General features: G+C 43.9%; 1 protein-coding gene across 3 annotated transcripts; it reads right to left on the reverse strand.

The window, feature by feature from the left end:
- Nucleotides 1-1,322: 1,322 nt before the first annotated feature.
- LOC120673489 (protein argonaute 4A-like) lies at nt 1,323-15,518 on the reverse strand. Of its 3 annotated transcripts, none has more exons than XM_039954335.1 (27): nt 14,691-15,518; nt 14,462-14,625; nt 13,882-13,951; nt 12,362-12,450; nt 8,082-8,118; nt 7,223-7,457; nt 6,925-7,127; nt 6,620-6,841; nt 6,388-6,524; nt 6,183-6,280; nt 5,977-6,074; nt 5,674-5,833; nt 5,468-5,584; nt 5,276-5,383; nt 5,128-5,190; nt 4,927-5,040; nt 4,692-4,857; nt 4,497-4,612; nt 4,274-4,411; nt 4,032-4,159; nt 3,849-3,914; nt 3,629-3,692; nt 3,411-3,522; nt 3,239-3,312; nt 2,030-2,124; nt 1,914-1,945; nt 1,343-1,826 (listed from the first exon to the last, which is right to left on the reverse strand). In XM_039954335.1, the coding sequence occupies exons 6-27, from the start codon at nt 7,442-7,444 to the stop codon at nt 1,651-1,653; spliced, it is 2,709 nt and encodes a 902-aa protein (XP_039810269.1). In that variant the 5' UTR covers nt 7,445-7,457; nt 8,082-8,118; nt 12,362-12,450; nt 13,882-13,951; nt 14,462-14,625; nt 14,691-15,518; the 3' UTR covers nt 1,343-1,650. The 3 variants fall into 3 exon arrangements, with proteins under 3 accessions (XP_039810268.1, XP_039810269.1, XP_039810270.1); XM_039954336.1 differs by lacking the exon at nt 12,362-12,450 and having other exon boundaries at nt 14,691-14,879; nt 14,982-15,230; XM_039954334.1 differs by lacking the exons at nt 12,362-12,450; nt 13,882-13,951; nt 14,462-14,625; nt 14,691-15,518 and adding an exon at nt 9,229-9,344 and having other exon boundaries at nt 1,323-1,826.
- Between the last annotated feature and the right edge of the window lie 940 nt (nt 15,519-16,458).

Genomic DNA, 16,458 nt, shown 5'->3' on the forward strand with positions numbered 1-16,458 from the left:
TTGGGAGGCTACGCTCCATAGAAACTGTCAACCTGAGACTGTCCCTTGGCCCGCGGATTACTTAACTTTAATAATGATATAATTGCATAATTTATATATAAATTTAGGGGGTTATTTGGATTATTTTTATAATGGCACATGCGAGTAATTTATACGAAGATTAGGGGGTTACTTTAGATTTTATTTTGTAATGGTGAAGGTGTGTAATTTAGTCCCGCCTTGGCCACGGAGCAATGCAGCATGCGCTTGTGAGCTAATAAATTATGCCGAGGGTCGGCTAGATTTGAGTATACAGGAAGAATCTGGGAATTCCCGTGTAAGAAACGGGAACCGAAAATTCGGTCGGGAAAAAGCTTCTACCCCCAATTTCGTTTCCGAATTTACTAGATTTTCTCGTATTTTTCTGAATTTTGATTTTTTTTTGTAAAAGTGGTATTCGATTTTGAATTTTGAATCTGCCGGATTTAAGTGTAAAACACGGTAGCGGCGGCGACAAATGCTGTTCAAATCTCTTGCTGAGAATTACCTCCGGCCTGGGCGGTGCCGCCTTCACCGTCGGCCCCAGGATCGACGGTGGCGACAAAGACGGACGGGGACGAGGAGCAGCTCCGATCCTCATGTATGCCAAGCTCCTCGCCCCGCATCGCGACAGCAACACGTCAGGGAGCTCGAGAATGGCGTGATCGAGGGCCGGACCCGCATCCTCGGCTCCTCGCTGGCGGCCGGCATGACCATGGACCAGATCACCCATCATCAAGACGGCAAGAACTTCAAGAAATAGGTGTTCGACCATGTGCAGCAAGTTTGGTCTCTACGTCTACAACGCCAGCTTTCAAGAAGATCGCCGATGTGCCCAGGCAGCCAGTTGGACATTGGGAGGCGTCGGGCAAGCTGAGGTCTAGTGGAGCTCGAGCGCAAGGCTAAGTGCCTCACCGAGAATCGTTCTGGTTTTGCAGGTGATGGAATCGACGCCCGCCCTAGCCGGCACGGTGCCGACGGCGTGGTTGGGCAGGCTGGCCACCAAGGGCGACGCCATGGGATATGTGCTGTCACGGTACTTCAACCAGAAATGCGAACATGAGAACAGATAGCAACCACCAGGCGAATAATATTAGAAAGTAGCAAGATAATATTAGAAAGTAGCAAGTTCGATGCTTAGAAGCTGTCAGCTGGTTTCAAGTTTATTGGCAGCTTCCTCTGGATTTCATTAGGCAAATATCACAAGTCGTCTAGACGAGTGTTCCCACTTCCCAGTTTCGAATCACTGGTACCAATCTCTGGCTGAGGACAAGAGGGGCCAAGAACACAAATGCCAACATATATAGCAACAAATAAAGCGGTAGAAGCAATGGCAAATAGCGATCAACCACATTCTAACAAGTTTAAGTCTGCCGAAGTCACGTAACCAGTTTAGGGGATTGATCATGCCACCCCATGTCACCTACTTAATTAACTACCATGGTTCTGAAACATCCACCAAAAAGCAACATGGTTCTTCCTGAGTCTCGAAAACATTTTAGGGGCATCAAGCCACCCGATGTCATGTCACCACCGATGTCACCAAACTACCAAGGTTCATAAACATCCACCAAAAGCAACATGGCAAATGGCATACGCCAACCACCCAGAAAGCACCGGAGCATGTGCAGCTCAGCAGAAGAACATGGAGCTCCTGACCTTGTCGTGGAGGCGCGGCAGCTCCTGCACAGGGACACTGCCTGCCGATGTGTGCTCTCCATGGCTTGAGGATGTCTCCGACATCTCATCGAACTTTATGAATTGTCCGACCTGGGCAGCAGCAAGATGTGCATAGCAGATGGGAGCAACTGCAGGTAAACACAAAAGGTAAATTTCCATGCAAATTATATGAACTGCAGAGTCAAAGAAATACAAGCAAAGGCCCAGGTACTCACCAACTGAGATGGCTGTTGTACTCCTTTGGTACCTAGAATAAAGCCCCAGAATTGGAAATCAGCAGGCAAGTTCCATGACAAGTCATAAGGTAATCCAAGTTCTACTTAGTACTTACACATAAGAAAGTGAGTGCACCAGCTCCTGAAGGTCATCAGGGTTGAAGCCTATCTCATCATGAAGGATGTGATAATGTGTAGGTCTCGTAGTTCCCTGATACAGAAAGGCACACACTTAGCTCTTGCAATTTAAAACAAAACACTACCAAGACAATCCGACAATGCAGAGCATGGTTTTCACGCATAATCTAGAATGAGCAAACTAAACAAAAGAACCAAGGTTACCCATTAACACCCCTGGATGAATGGCTTTCATGCTAGGTTGGCCATAACCGGTTTTCAGGTGCCAGCAGCGCAAACTCCATCTAATTTTGACATCTATAGGACCAAAAGAAGGCAAAATAGCCATTTGTTCCCTCAACTTTAACTCAAGGGTCAAGTTAGTCCCTCAACTTTAAAATTGCCCAATCTACTCCCACAAGTTTTTTTGGTCAAACTTGTCCCTCAACTTTCAAAATAGCCAATCTAGTCCCTCAAGTTTCATTTTTGGGCCGGACTAATCCCTTAAGAGAGCTAGATAGTAAGTCAGATTAAGTTTGTCAAGAATAATATGCCTATAAGTCTAGCTAAGCATTTAGATTACATCCATCAGCCCAGTATATCTGAGAATAGTTGGCCTAAACAAATGAGTATAGCAAATGTTTTGCAAAAAGCAGCATCTCATTAGTACCTGCTGCACATATAAAGATTGAGTGTACATAATCAACAATATATGCGATGGATATAGGCAATGACTATGATAACAAATAGACAAGATGGTTTAAGATGGATTAGTGAACTGCATATATTTGAATACTAGCTGCATATGAAAATACGGTGCTGATGAAAAGTGAAATGAAATAAAAAGAAAAACGAAAGTTGAGGGATGAGTTTGATAATAAATAGAACTAGAGGGAAGATTGGCTATTTTGAAAGTTGAGGGACAAGTTTGACCAAAAAAACTTGAGGGACTAGATTGGGCAATTTTAAAGTTTAGGGATGAATATGACCCACAAGGTTGAGGGATGAAAACACCTATTTTGCCCAAAAGAACTACAAGAACTTTACCACTGATAATATGAAAGCCCTTCCAGTTTAAATTGGTATTTGAATTAGTATAGGACTAGTGGATGAGGGTATTTTAGTTAGTATTTAAACTATGTAGTAAATACATAAATGGAACTACACCAAATGCCGATAATCGAAACTAAAAGGCAGAAAATTCTTACTATCATTCCAGCATGCGAACACATGTAGAAGTCATAGTTCCTTGGATGGCAGACTTTGTTGTCCACCACAGTACCTGCAGATTAAGCCATTGATATTATTAGATAATAATTCGGTCACACAAAAGTTAGCCTACAATTGCAACAGCACACTGCTGAGTGATAAAGTAATTACCAGGAGGAACATTATCTGGTGCCCCAGGGATGAAAAATTTCGTATGATGATTCTTCTGGGCAACAATCAATGTGAACTTGGGGTCCCATTTTTCATCCAAAAACTTGCATGCCTAATAAGACAATAGAACTACTTTAGCATGGACAAGCAAGCGGTATAGGATACCTGGATAAAAGGAGTTTTGAGATCGAACTGCGCCAAGAAAGTTAATGTAGTACCTCAATTATTTGGTCCAACTCAATGTTCAGCACCTGACTAAACTGACTCTCGCTAACGCCATCCCTATAATAATACACAGGAACATCAGCATGGTGCTACAATAAAAAAGAGGAAAGCAGAAACCAGCAACAAATTTTCAAACCAGACTAGATTGATATTCACAGAAGAAAAAGATTTGCTACCAAACTTGCAACCAGTTAAATTATAATGATAACAGACCTGAAGATAATGATTTGATCTGGCTTTCTCTTCCCAGAACTGGTGTAGAAGTCAATCAGACACTCCCTGAAAAACAAACATCAAATTCAAACAGGTTGTGGGAGAAACCATGTTGTTACAACATAAGGCAGAGGATACCACATTTCCCAAACCTAACAAGGAAATAAAAGTAAAATATCTAACCGAATGAGGCCGTTATCATCTGTTCCCTGTGGCTTAAACAACGAGTCAATCATTTCCATCTTAGCTGATTGAGAGCGCACTGATGCTCTATATTTTGAGATAAGAGGCCATTCACGAGAACTGACAACCTAAGAAAAACAAAAGAAAAAATTGACACACTAGTATAATTATTTGTAGAAATTTACAGTTGATAAAACTTTTCATCGAAAAGTAGCACAGAAAATGACGAAAATCATACTTACAGCAGCAATGGAAGGTACACCAGACTGTCCAGGAGAACCGTGGGACACATCCATTCCCAAAATCATAGTTGGGACCTTGGATATAAGAGGCATTGCAGGGGATGATTCAACTTGGAGTATTGAATTTAAGCCACCCAGCTGATTGAAAAGGGTAAGCATATCAACACTAATGGTTCAGGTACAAATGTAAAACCATGAGTATCAAGGCACAAAGAAAACAGACCTTTGCATTTATCTTGAGCAGGACGTTGGTAAGGTACTGATCATTAACTCTTGGTGGTGGTGCCACACACTGTGTAACAATCCCAAATTCAGCAAGGCATTTCTTCTTCCAAGGTCCTGTAAAAAAATTCGATAGCAATAGTGATGCAAAGAGAAAAATATGCTACAGAAGTCAACAGAAAAAAGAATAACCAACCATAAATATCAGAATTCTTCCTCTCAGCAAGAATACACAAAAGAAACTTGGGTGCTCCTGGCAGCTTTGTTTTCACTTGTTCAAACATTTCCTCCACCCTTCTTACAGCAGGTGCCCGCCTCATTGAAGGATTCTCTTCAAATGCATCAAAAGGTGGTTCTACGTTCTGCAATACCAGGCATGTGAATTAAAATGCCCTTGTGGAAATGTGCAACATATGAGAAAACAAACTTACAATTCCCTTCATGCCACCACACTTGATGAGATCTCGGACAAGGTCCCTGACATTGCAGCGTGCAGAAAAGTTGACTACTGCCCATTTGTCAACACTGCTAGCTTTAATGAGCCTCTGGGTAACAGAATTTCAAATGAGTATGTGTTGACACCATTCATATCAGCATACAAACAAGGAGAAATTACACTCTAGACATGCTACCTTATTGTTGAAGTTCCATCTCCCATTGCGTGTAAAAATGTCTTCTCCATTACCAGCTTTGAGCTGCACCAAAAAGGTAGATTTATGCTACTATAGTTCTGTAACCAAAAGGGGAAGAAATATACTAGGAGAAACAGGTATAACAAACCTTGGGGGCTTGCAGCACCCTACCATCAACCTCAGTGAAACTTTTAGCAATTGAAATGCCACATGCCTTTAGCATAGGCTCTGAATCGTAGTTGCTGCGTTTCAGTACCTACAAATTTGCCATGAAAACACAGTTAAGAAAACATCCGTACCAAATACTAGCTTCCTAAGTCGAATCCAAGGAGAAACTCACATCAGATAGCACAGACATCCTTTCTTGGGGTTTCTGCCTAGACTTCTCAACAAGTGAAGACCTCTGAAGTGTAGTCAATGACTTGGTGTATCTTTGTAAAGACACAAGCGTACAGAGCTGGAAAACATGGAATCAAGCACCAATGCGTTAGTAGGGAAAAGAGCTTTTCAAAGAAGGAACATTAGAATTCCAATGACAATTATTACCTCTATTGGAAAATAAGATGGCCGCTTTTGTTTTCCCACGTTGATACAAGGAAAGTCAGCAGAGTATTTGAGCTCTATGCCACGGTTCTTTACGAAGTGATCATAAACACTGATCTCTTCAGAGTCACCATTGTCATCATTTCTACGCTTTAGTGTAAACCTACATAAGCATGGAAATTACCAAGTACTTAATAAGAGTGGAAAATGTACACAGGATACACAGGAGCAAGAAATGAAACTGAAGAAGCTTAAAGAACAAACATCAGTGCAAACAATGATACAAAACATAATTATGCTACTTACATTGTTTCTCTGCAAGGCCTGTCACTCAGACCAACAATCTTGTTCACAGCATTCGTTGGGGTTATTTTTATCCTCAAGTTCTTCAATGAGCGCTTTGCCTGCACAAGTAAAACGAAGTTGCAATAATAGATAGCTGCAGGTATGGTGAAACGGAATTCAACCTTCATTCCGCCACAACGCATCTGCGTTTAGCATGAAAAAGTTACCTTTTGCCAGTCAATCTTGTTTGGATTGTCAACCTTCTGGTTGGCAAGTAGAAAATTAATGACAGGACCAGGTTGTACTATCATTGTTGTTGACACATCTGCATAGATAGATCAAATAACACAAGCAAACATCACCAACTGCATATAAAGAACTGATTGCTATATTGTATTAAGCAGGGCTTGTAGATAGATGATAAAACCACACCAATGTTTAGTGAAAGTCCACTCTGTGTGGCACGGAAACTGGAATGGAATCCTCTACAGCCCATTACACCACCTCCAAGCTCAACAAAGTTGGAAGGATTGTTATGGAAGAATGATTGACGAACCAAGAGGCAACCCCTACAAGCAGAAGGGAACAGTTACAAAGAAAGCTGTCAAATAATATCATCAATTTGAAAAATATGCCATCTAAATTGAGTGAAAAAAATGCATACTGGTTTGCCGAGTGCTGCCTCAGAATAATATCAATCACTCGAATCGCTTCCTGAGTATGCTCTGATTCCTGACCTTTCAAAGCATGTGCGATTGCATTCATAGGAATTTTTGCTGCGAAAGACAGCTCAACTTTGTACGTCTTTGTATTGTAAGGCCTTCTGACCCTTTTCCTGTCACTACCAGGTGGACTGTCATTGCCAGGGCTGCCATTTGCAGGAGTCCTGAAAGCACAAAAATGAAGTTAACATAACGAATAATTATCAGAGTACATAAGTACAAATTAAAAAAAAAGCTGAGGCATTACTTTCCAGTTGAAACATCTTCCACCACAACAGTGAACTCGTTAATATTTTGAGGAAGAGCACCAATTGTGAACAGGCTCTTCTCACCATCATACGCAAAATCTTTGTTTGCAAGTTCAGTGGCATAGGTTTGCTGAAGTTTCTCAATCACACTCCTGCCGGCTCCCTTGCCAACAGGTGTATCATCTTCGTATTTCAAATTCACCTGCAATCGGTAAAGATAATAAAGAAAATAGCGTTGATAATTAGATATGAGCATGAAAACAAAAGAAAGATAGTAGACAAGGATAAGAGACACACGTAGTAGTGATAGAAAAATTCGTCAGTGTTCTTCAGAGAAACTTTGAAGTGGTTTGTTACAAGCCTTATTTGCTGCCCCTTTTTGCCAAAACCTTTCCTAGGGATCAGAGCCCTCTTAGGTTTCAACAGCTTCTTTGTTTCCTCAGATTTAAGAGGTTCAATGCACGCATTTAGAGGAGGTGGAGGAGGCAAGTCATCAGCCTCCCCGTTGTGAGAATCCATTTCGTTAGCCTCACTGCATGAACAAGTGCAAAGCAAAACCAAATTAGATTAGGCACTATGCAGCATAAGCCAAGCAAGCAGCAATGAAACTTAAGGTGCAGAAGGAAAGTCCACAGGTAATCAGCCTACCAACGAGTAAAAACTTAGGACCATAACAGAACCATGAAACTATGGAATTCAAATTGGTATTCTTTCATGGAATGAATCTCATTGCAGCAGAACCACAACATGAACAAGAATTTAAGAAAAAAAGTTGTGAAATCCATTCATAAACTTAAGTGACAAGATATGACACTCGGCAAATAGAAACTGTAACATTTAACCCTGACATTGGGTTTGTTTTCTAATACTTCATACAGTGAAGCAGCAAGGCAAAGCTGCTGTATAGAAGTAAAGGATGAAACAAGTCTGCAAAGCACAATTGCTGTGGCTGAATAAAACTATAACAATAAAACACATAATCATTTATAAAACTACAGCCACAGTAGTAAACAAGGACCTTCAACAAATAAAACACTTCCATTGATGAGTTGGTAGTGGCAGGACTCATACAGAAACATCTAACTCAGAGCCTGCGTAGGAGCCCTTTTGACATGCTCATACAGAAACAGTAAAACATATGGACTGATGTACTCACCAGGCAACTGTATCCGGCTCAAAGCCGCTGCCCAATCCTGCTCGTTAACAAATGAAAAAGAATCATTAACGTCAATAAAACAATAAGAAAACACAGACGAAAGAAATCTACAATGATAGCACATTATTATATCTCCAGACTGCCAGATGGAAAAGCCGTCAGGAAAGTAAGAAAACCCCATCTCCATGTAAAAAAGCAAGGTTCTAAAAAACGCTAGACGCTAGGCGAACGCTTGCCTATGGTTTAGAGTTTTTTGTGATTAAACGTAGATTGAACATGATTAAATGTGTGTTGTGATTAAACGACACTGTGATTAAACGCAACGCTTGGCCACCGTTCAGCGTTTAATCAAGATTAAACGACGTTTAAAAACGTTTTTTAGAACACTGTAAAAAAGTGACCAAAATCCGCAGAAGAAGAAAAAACGAAACCGAAGCAATGAAACCCCAAATATTTCCTCACCACAAGGTACACTATCTGTACACTTCACCAAGAACCAACAGATAACAACACGAACAGGCCTAAAACTGCATCCTCCACTCCCAACACACGCGCGCGCGCGCGCACACACACACACTCCCCCACCCCAAAAGAAAAAATCGTTGCCTCAAGCACAAGGAACGCTATCATCTGTACTCTTCACCGAAACCAACAGACAACAACATGAACAGGCCTAAACCACAACCAAACCCCCGACCCCCCAAATGTTGCACGCACAAGCACACTACCATCTGTACTCTTCACCGAGAACCAACAGATAAACAGGCCTAAAACCGCAACCAGCCCCCCCCCCCCCCCCCCCCCGCAAGGGAAAAAAAAAGTTGCCGCACGCACGGTAAGAGGACTAAAACCACAACCCAAACCCTACCTAAATGGAAACCAACCCCAAATCCAGCGCGTTGGTGAACATGCACAGGAATGCCGCGATCCTTGGAACAAGAAACCACAGAAACAAGCACGAGGCACCACAAAACAGGGGCCAAAACCCCACACCACAAAAAACCCCGCAGCACGACAATAAACCCCAAATCCGCGCCAACAACCGCACCGAGAACAGAGGTTCCAATCCGCGGCCGAAACCTCAGATTTCCATCTACTACAGGGAGGGAGGGAGGGAGTGGGCGAGAGGAATGGGGTTTTCCGTTACCGAGACAGTGGAGGAAGACAATGGCGACCCCTCCGAGAACTTCGCTTCCCCCCTCCGCCTTTCCAACAGAGAACACACGGCCGGCCCCCTGCACCGGCACCCACTCTTTGTACCAGCGCGGCGAGGAGGGAAGGGCAGCGAGGTAATTTACGCCCGGCCGCGGCGGGGCCGTCCGTGGGCTCTGATCATCAGCCGATCTGGGCCGTCCGTGAGGATCCCGCAGCTGGAGGCCGTGATCTGGTGACACCTGGAGGGTAGCGTTGGCCGCGGCAGGCTCGTCACGCCCTACCGCCCCGTGCTCGCCATTACCTCGGTGCACGCTAAAGCCCGCATAGGACGCAGCGACTACCTCACTGACTTGTGGGTCCGGAAACCGCGTGCCCCACCAGTCATGGGCAGGGTACACGCTGTGCCTGGTGGAGGAACTTTGCCGGCGCGGCGAACATTATCTTGACGAGACTGTGCCCCCGGGAGACGCACCTGCGGTTACCCGCCACGAGATTCCTTACTGACTTCGGGGTTCGGGCCCGAGTACCATTTGGACCCACCGGTCAGTGTCACTTACGGTACCGCCCGAGGGCAGACGACACCACGAGGCTCTACCACTTCCCTCCACCACCACGCAGCGTGCGAGCGTACCATCCGGTCTGGTACGGCGTTAGCGTAACGGAGGCGAGGAATCCGAAGCTTCGGCCCATCCAACGGTCCGCAGGCGAGGACACCCGTGCAGAGAGCGGACCGCGGCCGTTGCCTCGCGGCGCCGTCACCAAGCCGTTAGGGCCTCCTGCATGTCCCCGCCCACCGCGATTCCCCTCCCCGGCTCCCCAAAGGCTGCGCTCCTGCCAAGAACCACGGGACCCTGAGTAGACCGGGGCCACCAGTTTCAACCCACCGCCAAGTGGGCCCGCGACGAGCTCGGTTGGTCAGCCTTCCACGCGGTGCACGGTGGACCCGGAGCGTTCAACGGAGCGGCGGGGGTGGCAACCCAAGCGGCACGGCCTGGCAGCGTCCTCCTCCCTGCTGTCCTGCACTACACCTGCCCGGCGGCCCGGCTAAACCCCCCCCCCCCCCCCCCCCCCCCCCCCGACCCCGGTGGCTTTGCTTCCATTTTCGGCGGTTTTTTATTTTTATATTTTTTATTTCGTTTTTTATAAAAATATATTTTTGTTTTCAAAATTTACAGGAATATACTCCGGTAGCCTCGCAAAAGGCCGGGACCTGGTCGCCCCGCTGCAGGGTGGCAGGAGCCTTTTTGCAAAAATTTTGCAGAAAAGCCCCTGGAAGACCGACAGCTGGGCGGCTAGCCCCCCAGGCAGCTCGGCAGCAGGGCGGCAGGCCCCGGCCGCCCGGCAGCGGGGCGGCCGCCTCCCAGATACCGCCGACCCTCATTTGCTTCACCAAAAATTCAGAAAAAAATTCTCGGTTTGTCGTAATACTATTCGTATAAAAGACAATAAAAAGAATGTGCCTTTGGTTTGTAAACAATGGCGGTTCCCGTACTTGCAGCATTCTGAACTCATAATTCGAACTAATCAGCGCAGTCTCGTGCATTTAGAAGATCGACGACACGTCTCAATGCTGGTGTTGGGCTCCTTGTGCAAGAAAGGAAACGGGGCCGGGCCGGGGCTGTGCTGCTGCCAGCTTTTGTTTCCATTTCTGTGCTTAGGTAATTGGGGAAGTTTGAAAATTCAAGGTATGTTTAGCTGGTGAAAAAGTTTGGATTTGGGTGCTGTAACACATTTTGTTGTTGTTTGACAAATAATGTTCAATTATGGACTAATTAGGCTTAAAAGATTCAGCTCGTGGTAATCAGTTATGCTGTGTAATTAGTTATTTTTTCAACTTCATTTAATGCTCCATGCATATGTCCGAAGATTTGATGTGACGGTTACTATAGAAAGTTTTTTTTGGGAACTAAACGCCCCCTCAATGTGGTGGATGATGGATGGGGAGGAAAGGCAGACAGTCAGAGCATATCAAGAGGAGATCTGCTCTTAATGAGTATAAATGTTTTTCAGATTTAATAGGCTCCTTCACAAGTTGAGGCACTTTGTTTGGAAAGGAAATTAGAAAACCAATTAATGTTAGCTGTGAGGCAAATACTTTGGTTAGGTAGTTTGGATTTTGGAAAGGGTTAAAAATGAGTGGATGACAGCCCAAGTTACGTTAACCTCCGGGGTGTTTTTTCTTCAAACTTTGTTTCAATTTAGACACTATTTCGATGTTAGTTTTTTTAATATTATAAAAATATGATCATGCAAAATAATTTTGTATTGAAAAGCTATGGATGCTTAAATGTAGTCGAGCTGATATTAAGAAAAAAATATCTTTTTAGTGGAAGATTATGAATGCTTTCTAATTTTATGGTTGAGGTTCACTTTTTTGGAAGGAAATAATAAAAAAGTTTTGAATGTTAATTGTGAGTGAAGTTTGGTTCACACGATTTTGATTTTGTAAGGGGGTTAAGAATGAGTGGATGATGATCCAAGATACGAAAGAAAATATGAGTATCTGGAAATTCATGGTGCTAAATTCGGCATGCCACCACATGATAGACATGCGAGTAATTAGGTGATCAAGGGCACATCGATTAGAAATCTTTTTTAAAAATTGTTATCAATGCTTACAAATTTTCTTAGAAGAATATTTCAAAATATTTGAGTTTTAATTGGGGAGGAAGGTGGAAAGGATGTGTCCATAAGAACTCAAGATAGTACATTTTTTAAAGTTTTCGAAGTTTTTGCTTTGGCTATTGTATATAGATTTGGGAGTAATTTGTGTGACACCAAAGTGTGTTGACTAATAAACAACTTTAGATGAGAAAAAAATATGTTTCATAAACATATTTAAAATATGTTTGAAATTAATTGTCTGCAGATAAGAGCTTAACAAAGCCCCCTAGTTTTTTTTTAAGTGGTTGTTCTACTGCAAAGAGAGTTCTATTGTCATTTTCACAATACCAATCTATTTATGCAATAGCATCGCAATGAGTTGGGTTGGCAGCACTACATGATATAAATAATATATGAATGCAAACATGTACTTACATATATAGAGGACAAGGTAGCTATCATCAAGTGATCCTTGAATAAATTATGCAAAGCGTAAGTACTCCCTGGAAAAAGAGTAATACCTTTTGAGCACTTCGACAAGATGGTCCTTGGTGTGATAAAGTCAATAACATGGGCAAGATGGATTTACACCAAGGAATTATATGCAACTCTGTCCATATAACCATTAGTCATTACATAGAGTTGCTAGAGATAAAAATGTGTGATACGATTGATGTATAAATATTGGTGTGTGTATAAATATTGAGTCCATTTGTGTTGATGCCCCATTCCAACCAGCTGATGTTAAGTTCAGTTGAGTAATTTGTTAATATTGTGTGGGGCGTGCTAATGCCCAATCCTATAATTTTTTTTCTCATTTGTTGTTTGCCCAGTCTGAGCTTCATCTGCTTCTAATATAATCGACAACTTTTCTGTCTGGTTCGTTACAAATAAAAAACAAACGAGCAAAGGATCTACTAAATGCAGGACCAATAAGAGACGCACCCTTGTATCCGCCCCATCTAAAATTAAGAACTAGGCCGTCGACCGATATTGTGATAAAAAAGGCACGGTTAATATGAAACTAGGTCCGTACCCGTGCGTTGCTATGGGCGAAGAACGAGTATCACAGTAATACACATATATGGGAGGTACATGGTATTTTAGTCTCATTGATGTCCACAAGCAAACTTCCCCAAGATAGACTAAAAATTAAACCATCCAAGGTACGACATGATATCCAAAGATATTTCTTATTCATATCATTCATATTTTCATCAAACATTAATGCTTTCGTGATGCTACTTGCTCATGTCATCTCTCTTCTCTTCGATCATCATTGCATACCAGTCTCTCTCCCTCTGCATCTTAAGGTCCTTAAAATCAATGTCATGTGGCCACCAACGGGTGCAATTTGCATACCTTCAATGAAATTGGCAGAGCATAATATGCAACTATCTATTGTATTGTTCACACTTACGTGTCCTTGTATCTTAAGACATTTGTTCAGATGCAACCCTGATTGCCCAGTTTTTTTTTTTTTGTACGACCATAAAAAAAGCGAGTCAGTTATCATTAAGGTTTAGCCACAAACAGTGATGACCACATGTGGTTGTCATTATTTTTTATGCACAAAGCAACACAAAAGCACATAAGGTAATTGCATATGAAGCAACAACAAAATTAGCTATTGAAAGAAAGGTCATGAGTTCAGTCTATTATTTTGTAAATTAAGGAATTGACTATGGTTAATACCGTGCCCAAAACTTTTTATTGCCTTAGCTCAATGTTGGCCAGTTTCCCAGGGTACACCGTCGCACCTAATCAGCAACTATGAATTCTGATGGAAAATATCAGAAATCAACAACATATGTAAGATGACCGTAGTGACATGGTAAAACATTTCCATCATAGAAGCAAAGAAAAAGGCGGAATGTAAGCTATGTGATTGCGCCCATGAGTTCCTACATGACACAAGTTGTATTTTGTTCGAAAAACTCATTTGCTCGTAATCCTCAAAACGGTTCTGAAGGTTCAGTTATGTAACCAGCATATGTAAGATGACCTTATTTTTATAGAAATAAGGAGCTAGCAACGATACCTTGAACCAGTACTTCTTTTTTCCTCAGCTGAATTTAGGCCAGTTGCTCCTAGGATACACACTGTCACCCCTGATGCAGCAACTCATGTGTTCAGATGGAAAATTTTAGAAATCAACAAAATATGCAAGATGACTACTGTGACATGGTAAAACTTTTCTGTCACAGCAGTAAGGAAAAAGATATGCATATAAGTGTGTTATTTTCCCAAGATTTCATACTCAGTTAGTCTGAATACTCTAATGAAAACAGTTCCAAATATTCAGTAGCCTGCACCTCTAAAGCCTCCATATGACAAATTAGTACATCATCACCATCAATCAAATTGCATACATGGCAGTAGTTGTGGTTTGCTTAGAAAATTCAGTTGATCTGAATACTACAGCGAAAATATTTATGAATATTCATCCCTCTAATCATATATGCATGCTTTTGTATCCTAATTGAAGCAGCATCAATTTTTTTTTCAATTGCCACCAAGCATAATTACAATTAAATTTAATCTAAAATGTGGCTTGTGTTACATTCTCATTTCATCGAACATTATAAGGGCATGAAGGCAAATGGAGAAGGTCACAGTACCTTGGCAGTTTAACTCGTTTCATCAAACTCTTTCAGAGCTTGCTTGTCTTGTTGCCTCGTTCATGGGAAGGCAAATGCATAATTTTGCATTGCCTCCTCCGATTCACGAGAACTCTGCTTGGGTCTGATGATGTCCATTTGATCCAATCTCATTGTGTGGCCTCCTAAGAGATGACAACAAGTTCATCATTGCAGATCTAAGGGGGAAAAGCAAAAGGGGATCAGGTACCTTGGCCTGAGTAGCACGAGCATGGGAGCTTCCTCTTGGTGGTGCCGTCTTGGAGTCTTGGTGCTGTTTACTCCTCTGAGCTCTGGCACGCATGAGCTGTGACCTGAGGGAGTTGGGCTCCACGTCGGGCAGCTACGCAGGGTGGTTTCTTCGCAGGAGGATCAGGCATGCGGCTGTGCAGGGCCATTCCTGCTCACGACAGGATGATGGGGAGGCACGGAGGCAAGCTACTGCAGTCGTCCCCATTTCATTCTACTATCATGGATCTGCGAGGGAGCAAGGAGCACCCACCTGTCTACCTCCTCCAACGCATGTATGGTGGGGAGGCGAGCGGCCCGAACGCGAACGGCCACACCCGGCGGTGGCTCGGCGCGAGGGCGGACGCGCGGCGGCTGCGGGTCGGCGACGAAGCGGCCGCCGGTGGGGAGGCTTGGTGCGGTGTGCCACGCGCAGTGGGGGCTCGGTGGGATGGCGCGAGGTGCGCAGTCGCACCTTCACGAGGAATCACGACCGCAGAACTGGACGGCGGCGCCCGACGGCAGGGAGCCAGGGATCGCGGCAGTCGCGGGGGATCACAAATTAGATGAGATAAACACGGGAGGCGGCACGAGGTTTACGGGTTTTCCATATGACGGAAGGCAGCGCGAGCGCGTTCTGTGGGGGCGACGACGTACAACATCGAACGACCGACAGAGCTTAGCGGCTGGACGAAAAGGATCGAACGAATCACGTTGATTACCGGCTGGACGAAGATGGATTAGCACGGACTCGCACAAGGCGACGAACGACAGACGCCCGCGTCCCGCTTACGGTTTTTTAGTAGAGTAGAGGAGAAGAGAGATTTTTTTAGAGTAGAGATAGAGATATGCGAGTGAGAGGAGAGTGTGTAACTTCAATTGTGTCGAACCAGCATCGAAATTCACATGAAGAGAAAGTAGGTCAGCATAAATAGCATAAATACTAGGCCATATTTATTGGATAAGCTACACGAACAACATGAACTACCGAAGGAGTAGTTAGGCTGTCTGCACCGGGTACTAGGAGGTACCGCTCCCTCCAATACCGGTTTAGGCCTTGTTTGTTTTTTTAATTAGCTATCACATCGAATGTTCCGATGTCAACTTAATATAAAAATAATTGCATAAATTGCAATTAGAGCTCGAGACGAATCTATTAAGTATAATTAATGCATAATTACTATAGCAATTAGTGGTCAAATTATAGACTAATTAGGTTTAATAGATTCGTCCCGTGATTAAGTCACGACTTATGAAATCAGATTTGTAATAAGTCTATATTTAGTGCTCCTAATTGGTATTTAAACATGCACGGAACTTACGACTAAAACTTAAAAAACCAAACTGGCCTTAGTGGAAAAGAGTCGCAACTGGCTACTGCAAAGGTTCTGCTAAATAGCAGAAACCTCTCATTCCGCTACTGCGAGTGCGAGCAGATGTACGGGAGCCCGCTACCGTCAAGGTGGCGTGGGCCCTGCCCTCACCCCAACGCCCACGCGCCATGGACAGAGAGGAGGAGGAAGGAGGGGCACGCCATGGTGGAGGGAAACGCCATGGAGGAGGGGCGAGCCATGGCCCTGCGTGGACCTCCGCCGCTGCCACCGGGATCTAGGAGGAGGGGGGAGGGAGAGATCGGCCCGCCATCGTGGAGAGAAGGGGAGGAAGAGGCCGACTGGGGATTGCCGGGGAGGGAGGCGCCACAGCTGGTCCTCCCACTGCGGATCCGCCGCCCCTGCTCCGCCTGCCAGGCC

Source organism: Panicum virgatum, chromosome 5N, assembly GCF_016808335.1.
Source record: "Panicum virgatum strain AP13 chromosome 5N, P.virgatum_v5, whole genome shotgun sequence".
NCBI classification, from domain to species: domain Eukaryota; kingdom Viridiplantae; phylum Streptophyta; class Magnoliopsida; order Poales; family Poaceae; genus Panicum; species Panicum virgatum.

Excerpts from the sequence above, each read along its gene's own strand:
- LOC120673489 (XM_039954334.1), bottom strand. The coding sequence starts at position 7,444 with ATGGATTCTCACAACGGGGAGGCTGATGACTTGCCTCCTCCACCTCCT. Across the intron at positions 3,915-4,031 it reads GATGATAACGGCCTCATTCG|GGAGTGTCTGATTGACTTCT; the intron begins GTTAGATATTTT and ends TTTGTTTTTCAG. Across the intron at positions 1,946-2,029 it reads GTGCACTCACTTTCTTATGT|GTACCAAAGGAGTACAACAG; the intron begins GTAAGTACTAAG and ends GCTTTATTCTAG.